Source organism: Halyomorpha halys, unplaced genomic scaffold (assembly GCF_000696795.3).
Source record: "Halyomorpha halys isolate HHAL.00 unplaced genomic scaffold, Hhal_1.1 Scaffold266.1, whole genome shotgun sequence".
NCBI classification, from domain to species: domain Eukaryota; kingdom Metazoa; phylum Arthropoda; class Insecta; order Hemiptera; family Pentatomidae; genus Halyomorpha; species Halyomorpha halys.
This window is the reverse complement of record NW_027114321.1, coordinates 840,155-848,388: the sequence shown is the minus strand read 5'-3', so window position 1 is coordinate 848,388 and position 8,234 is coordinate 840,155. Positions and strand designations below refer to the sequence as shown.

General features: G+C 27.4%; 1 protein-coding gene across 1 annotated transcript in view; it reads left to right on the top strand.

Annotated features, from left to right (window-relative positions):
- Nucleotides 1–3,150: 3,150 nt before the first annotated feature.
- LOC106680538 (collagen alpha-1(III) chain) overlaps nt 3,151–8,234 on the top strand; it is a 54,763-nt gene continuing 49,679 nt past the window's right edge. The window contains exon 1 of the mRNA XM_014420309.2: nt 3,151–3,212. Coding sequence (XP_014275795.1) covers nt 3,189–3,212 — 24 coding nt within the window. The 5' untranslated portion in view covers nt 3,151–3,188. The remainder of the gene's footprint in view (nt 3,213–8,234) is intronic.

Below are 8,234 nucleotides of genomic sequence, written 5' to 3'. Positions count from 1 at the left end.
GAGAAGTAGCATGATAGTGAGAAATGTTTAAGCTGTAGTGATTATTTAAAAAAAAAATCTAATAAACAGAATTAATAAAAAAAACCATGGGCCAGGATTATAAAATAAGAAGGACTTATTTATTTCAAACACATTTTATTTCTACTTAACACAAATTTAGTAATTACCACGTGGGCTGTTATGACAAGCTTATATAACATCATGTCTTTGTGTTCTGTTCATCCAGTTTTCATTGTATATTTTATCTTTTTATTAATTATGTATTTAACGAAGGTATATATATTGCCGTCTTTATCCCAATACTACATATTTATCAGGTTTGAGCCTGTGATATTAAGCTGAAAACGATTTACCGGTTGAAATTTTATAATATACATTTTTACCTTTTTCTCGAAAATGTTTAAAAATCATTTTTCGTAACAAATAAATAAGTAAGAAAATAAAATTCGCAGAAAATGTATAAATGAAAAGTAATAAACATTCAATGTAGACGAACTAGCAGTCTATTGCTGAGTTTTCCTAAAAAAATGTATGTTAAAACAATGTTCATCACACTGAGATTTCAAATAGTTAATAATTGAAACGGGGCTCACTTGAAGGTTGCAAATGTAAATGAAAGAAAGAAGAGAAGTGGATTGTAAAAGTTTTAAATTTAAGAAGGAATTTATATAAAAAAAGTTATGTAAGTAGGAATCTATTTTTAAAAAACAAAATTTTTATAATTTTATTATGATATTATTTTAATGATTAATTTATTCAAAGATGGGACAAAGGCAATTAGCCTGCATTTTTAAGATTTTATAAAAGAAAATGACATCAAAATGAAGGTAGGGCCAGAGAAATCAGTATGCAAGTGAAGGGAATAATGAAATTGTTATATCAAAATAAAAATTTTTTGTAGGTATCCTTGAGAAAGGCCTGAGGGTCGAAACGTTGGAAGGTTTGTAAAGAATAAAGTTGAGAAAAAAAGGATCAAATTTGTTTTTAAATAATATAAAAAATGTATGTTAAAACAATGCTCATCACACTGAGATTTCAAATAGTTAATAATTGAGACGGGACTCACTCAGCCTTATAGAGATATATGGATATACTTTTACGTAAGTAAGCTTCAGCCGCGTCTCAAAACACGAAACCAAGGTTGCGGTGAATCAGGAATGCCCGCTCACCCTACACCTCTTACCTCTAATCCTACAACTAAAAATAAACGGAACTCATTTCAATAGTATCTATCAAATTAACGCTTACCAATGAATTTATTGCGTTGTTTATCATTAAATAAAAAATGTAAGGAAATTCAGGCTCGATATTTAATTGTATAAAAGAAGAAATGTACATTTCCTACCACAAAGTGGTATATGAACATATATTAATATGATATAAATAAAAATATTATAAAATAAATAAAAAGAAGAGCTTGAATAGTAAAATTATTTAGAAATTCAGAATAATACTATTAATTTTTTTTTCAAACATCACTTCACTTTTATCCATTCCAGAATTGTATCAGTATGGAATGATGTTTTCAATTTTAAGATTTTTATTTTCGTTCTGGAATTTTAGGTATAGAAAATTTTATTTTATTTTTTTTTCAACTTATTTTTAATTTGATCAATATTTCAAAGCATCTGTATATTTGAAAAAAATAATTAATCCTTACATACGAAACACAATTTGAATCTAAACTAATTTCAATTTTTGCTGAAGAGAGGCATTTTTTATTAAACTAATAATTTTAGAAGAAAAAAAATTAATTAAAAATAAAACATATAAAATTTATGGCAAGTATGTTTATCAAAAAACTAAGTGCATTGAAAAAAATTCTTTCATTTATTTTTTATTCAATTAATGTTTTAAAATTAAATAATTTTGGTAGCTTCCTACAAAACTGATATAATTCATTTTGTTTTTTAAAAAATACTTTATTTATTTAATTAATATTTTGTCTAACCTATTGTACTAAAAAAATAAATATTTTAAGATATTTTTTTTAATCAATTTGAAAAGAAATAAAAAAATATATTAATATAATTCTAATGAATAAGCATATGAAAAAATATTTTTAAATAGGTAATTTCCTTTAACTAAATAAACGATTAATTTTTTTTATATACTAAAAATAAAATACTGGTTTTTTATCTTAAGCTTTCAATAGCATTAATGAGGCTAGTAAGGAGGCACTAGGATCTTCCTGGGATCCAGCTTTGCCGTCTTTATTTAGCAAAGCTGGCGTTGGTTTGGAATTCTCGAGGAAGGATGTAAATCTTGTAGGTTGGATATAATGCTTTTAAATTACATTATTACTTTTACAACTCTTTAATTTACTTTATCTTTGATATTTACAATTACTTTGTGGAATATTTATTTTTAGAGAGGATGTGTACTTATATTGTCAAATTTATTTTTAATTATAATAATTAATTTTTATTTATTTACTTTTTCATACATGTTTATTTATTTACCTTTAGTGTGTATATATTTTATGAATGAATTTATAAAGGACTAATACCTATAGGCCTTGTGTGTAACAGAAATCATTTTCGAAAAAAAAAAAGTTATATTTTAAACAAGATCTGAATTTACTTTATTTTGAACCGCAATGTTCTAATAAACATGTTTGGGAAAACAAATATTTTAACTAATTTTTTAAATAGAATATTTTTAAAATAATAATCCCTCCATTTAATAAATTATTTATTAAGTATCGTTTATAGTTATCACTGGTTTAATTTTTAGTCATTAAATACAATATTAATGAGGCACTGAACACTTATAATCTTAACACTTAAACGAAAAAAAAAAAAGAGAAGTTTAAAGTTTTTTAAACTCTTCTTACTCCATTGGTTCTTAAGTAATGGCAGAAGCCACGGTCTTCTGGAAGGTAGATGGAATCCAAGAACTTGTGAGAACCATCCGGTAAGGCGGCACCCAACCAAGGATCACAAGTGTCGAACATACAACGAGCGGATCAAATGGTTCAGAAGAGCATGAAGAGGGTGACATCTCCATCGACGACCTAACGGTGGTCCATCAGCTGAAGATAATGCCATCCGGGCAGACAAAGAAGAGGACTGACCGCGAAGATGAAGTGGGGGATGATGCCCCACTCCTAGCTATATATACCGCGGGCCGCGTCTCCGCTACCACAGTGTGCCAATGTTTGTGTGACTTTAGAAGCAGCAGTAGAGATGTGGTCCTTACCCTGGGCATTCGTAAGTACAAGTATCTTAGTCTGGAAGGAAGGATAGCTGGAAGAGTAGGGCATTGTATAGGGGTAGCCAGGGTGTTGAAAGGCGTTGAAGTCTCTATGACGGGTGTGGATGTCAATACTCACTATCCCTATGGAGATCATATAAGGGTGTCTTGATATATTTCCAAAGTTTTAAAGAAATATACACCTTTATTAGAATATTAAGAATTGTAAAAATATATATATGATATTGAAAAAAAATTTCATCAATTCATTAACAATATTTAAAAACAAAACTGATTACTCCAAATTTGACAATTTTTATTTTATATTAGTTACTTTATGTTTACTAGATTTTTTTTCTTTATGATAAACATTAAAAATTCACAACTGATAAAAAAAAAAAAAAAAAAAAAAAAACTCATTGGGAAAAGTCCTTATACATCAAGTACAAGTAAACTTTAATAATAATTCCTTTTCCTTCAAAGAAATCAAAGATCATACTAAACATCTCATTGTATTCCAAAGTCCTGACAAGTCGACGAGGATTCCATACGTTGCCAAAGGACTAAACAACAACAAAACATTGCAATATAATTAGTGTGGAAACGATTTTTTTTTTTAGCATTATATCATGTTTTAACTATTTTGTTTTACAATAAATTAGATTTTCTTTTTTTAATTTCTTTAAGCCAAAATATAATTTTTGGTCTCAATTATTATAAGGGATAGATACATAAGATGTTTTAGAATAAACTTGTTGACCAAATCAAAAGAATATGTTATTAACAAAAATTTTCTAAACCAAAGTTATGGTATAGGCTTTTGACCTTATTTATCTAAATTAATTTTTTCCACTTTCATACATGGTATTTTATATTTTAACTTAATTTAAATAGGAAGAAAGAGAAAAATCAGAAATATTTTTTAATTTTAATAATTAATTCATTGAAGTAATTTTTATCTAGTTTATTTCATTATTTCTTGTGATTTTTATGTTCTGGCATTGAAAATAAAATTTTCTTTAAATCATACAATGATAAAAAAAAGTTTATTTTTTTCTAAAACACAGATGTACTACTATGAAGTAGGAATCAAGCTTTATGATACCACAGAAAACATAAAATGAATTTTTAATTTTTTTGTTATTGAAGTACTATCAATAGGCAGTAGATTCTCTACATGTTTGTACCATATTATTATATCACCTAGAGCAAATTTACTTGTTGCATATATTTTTAGGCAGTTGTAAATAACAATAAATAAATTACTAAAAAAATCAAAACAATCATCTTACTAAAGATTGGAAAATTCAAAAAATATATTTTAGAAACACTAAGATTTTTTATTTATCTCCTTCATTTACGAGGAGGTGGGATTGAGATTGATCACCAAGAAATTGAACAGGTGTGTCTATTGTTCAGTTCACGGGGTTGAACATCGCAGAGTCAGTGTGCGTGAGACGAATCCAATTATAAACCATAAAAAAATGTTTATTTTTTTACAATAAAGCTAAATTAAATTTATGCTGATGTAAATATATTGTACAAAAATTATCTTTATAAATATCTACTCAGAATAAATTAAAAAAATAAATTGAGAATATAATTTAAAAAAACTATATATTAATCCGACAAGAGATTTCGTTTCATTTTTCAAATCAATATATATTTTTTTAATCTACATCTAATATTCTTTAGCTCATTTTCACATTCATAAATAAATGTTAACACTTTGTGTTACCTTGTTACTTTGTGTACACAAATGTACTTTTAAATGTTAGGTTTGTTTTTTTTTAATTAGAAACTATTTAAAGAAAAAATAATGCCGAAAAATATGTTAAAGTATAATTGACCATAATATATGATGGAATCATTAATTTTGTAGAAAAATGTATTTCTTAATACTTAAGATTTGTATGGCGTCCATTATGTATTATAAAATATAAAAAGCAATGTAGTAGTTAGGTTTAGTTTGATAAATGCACTTTCAGAAAATAAATATATAATTTATTTACAAAAATACATTAAGCAAAGAAAGCAATGTTTATAACGTTGCATGGATCCTCCTAAAAGGGGAAAAGTGATAGTGAAATAGATCGCACAAAAAGGGGACAGACTGACGTGCGCCCTAATAGACTGAACGGGAGGAAGAACACGAAGATCGGACGGACGATATTACCCAGTCGAAGGCACGGAACTCCGACACGCCAACCCTAGCCCGGCGACCGGCGAAGACCTTGGTAATATCTGTACGGAATGTCAAAGAGTTGGCTACAGTCCTTGCGAACTAAGGGTATGCCAAACCTATCTCAATAATCCATTCTAGAGAAAGAAGCTCGATTCCAAAGCTAAATGTTTTTGTTTAATAGGATAATTGTTAAATCATGACTTGTTGTCGTAATAATAGCAGCTGATTCAGCTGTTGTTCACGAGTCCTATCGTAATTACCGAAAGGACCTTCGGTTTAGTCCGTCCAAGTCGTCTTCACAAACATTTTCTCAAATCAAAACAATAATTAAGAAGAAACAACATATAGTAAAAATTCCTTTCGCGAAAGTGTCAGATATATTTTAGAACATCAACGAATTTATTTCTAATTAATAACAATCCGAATCCTTCTGAATTATCATTTTCGTTATTTTTTTAAACAAAATAAACTTTAAACTACTTAGAGGAACAAACGTAAATTCAGTATCATCTTTAGATTCTCCTAAAAAGGGTTTCCTTTTCGGATGCCATCTGGAACATATGTAAGCATACATAACAATTTATTTTAAAGGAACCAAAATATCAGAATTATTTAGGTAAATAACAATACTAAAACTTCCATTCTTATTAAATTCGTGACATTTATAATTGAATATTTAATTCTAATAACAAGTGTATATACACGAACCTAGCTCACATAATTTCTTATAATTATAATTGCTATAATTCGATGTTTCTACAAATTAAACATTTAATTTTTTTGTTAACATATATTTTTGAAAGCCTATTTATTGATAATTAGAAGAGTACAGATTTAATATTATTTTGTTTTTCATAAAAGTTAAAATATATCAGGCGTTAATAATTTTGATACAGGATAACTCAAAAACGAGTTAGATAATATAATGCATAAAAATATTAAAATTATCATATATCATAATATATAATCATATTTTTAACTTTTCGAAAATTTAGCTAAAAAAAAATATATACAAACCTTTTATTCAAAGCAGAATTGAAATAATTCATAAATTTATTTTTTATAGGCAAAACATGAATTACAATATAACAATAGATGTGAAAGGGATATAGATTCAATTGAAATAAAAGCAGATTAAATAATTCTTAACTATTACTATAATTTGAAAAAAAAATAATGAAAAATTGTCGACAACTTCTTAAGTTTAATAAACTTTATTGCAGTATTTTGGATCAATTTTTTTTTTTATATTAAGCAGAAATGAAAATTGTAAGTCTAGAGTTATTAAATACTTGTGGGATCAGTTAGTCGGTAATATAAGATTCAAAAGAGTAGGTTTAAATTAAAACTAAAAAAACGTGGGTCGTTATCGGAATGTTATAATTTTATATCGCAATTATTATTGCATACAAATGTATACAAGTTAAGTCAAATTTATAAAGCAGTTTTGGATTTATTCATTTTTTTTTAGCAAAACCATATAATTATTTATTTATTATTTTTTTGTGTTTATTTATTTTTGGAAAGCTGAGCTCAAAGGGGCCTTAAGGCGAGATGATTAATTTATCTTTTTGGGTTTTTTTTTGTATAAAATAATAAAAATCAGTAAAGTACATCTCCCGAATAATAATAACAGCAATTTAAGACTGCATTCCTGAGAGATAGCGCTAATTGACGACAGCCTTCAGTGGCAGATATTGAGAGAGAACAAAGAGACAGAAAGCTAACCACTTGGACAAACAGCAATAAAACGGCCAAGAACGAGCTGGAGCACACTGGGCTGTACTGTGTAATGCGGCTTAGTATACACAGCCCCGCACAAAGCAAGCTTCGTCTTTTTGCCTGTCTTTGGCGTATCCTTCACTTCTATTTCTTTTTCGTATGTTCTTTATTGTAACCCGTCTCGATCCTTTTCCCATTATGATCACGTACTTCACAAAGACATGTCGCAGTTGCATTGTGCTTCAGCCACTGCACTCGTACTGGACCGACCATTGGAAGAATTGTTTATACACGTACCAACTCGGAATGATAGTTCGAAAACTGACCCACAAGAATCCAACTTACAACACTAACTTCTACCATTCTAAGTACCAAGAATGATCTCGGAGAAACTTAAGGATGTGATAGTAGACCTCAAGAGCAAATGTAAAGTTCATTCGGGATATGGTTCATATCTGAACAATATAGGAGTAAATTCAAGTTAATGTTATAGTACAATAAAAATATTTTATCGTTACCAGCAATACAAAATATTTTTAATCATGCTAAGTTAATTTGCAAATTTAATTGTTTTCTAAATGAGAATTTACTCTCCTTTACCCATATTAAATATTTTATTTTGCTGAATATACCGGTGCTTTTGAAAAGATATAATTTCACAAAATTAGAATTCTGTAATAGAACTCAACTATATCATTGTCTATAGTAGTAACAATAATCGAAAATAATTCATGGTTTGAAGAAATCAGTAATTTGCATTATTTAGTCGCCTAATTCGAAGCCTATTTCAAATAATTAAAAAAATTATTTTACTAATTTTTAAAGAAGATTTTGTCTAGTTTACAATGCTGCAATTTAAAATTACCTATCTTTAATAGTTTTTTAGTCATCGCTTCCTATTTTAGATACATTTCTCACAAAACATTTGACTCTGAAATAAAAAAATAAATAAATTTACTTCATCTATGATCTGAAGAGGACCATAGTCAAATGAACTTTTATTTTTCATTTGATAACTTTTATCACTTCGTTAAATTTCGGAAATTATTTATGGAACACCCAGTATATTTCTTCAAAAAATGACACATTACGATCCGTAAAAATCCTGGCATTTATTTCAGAATAAAAATAA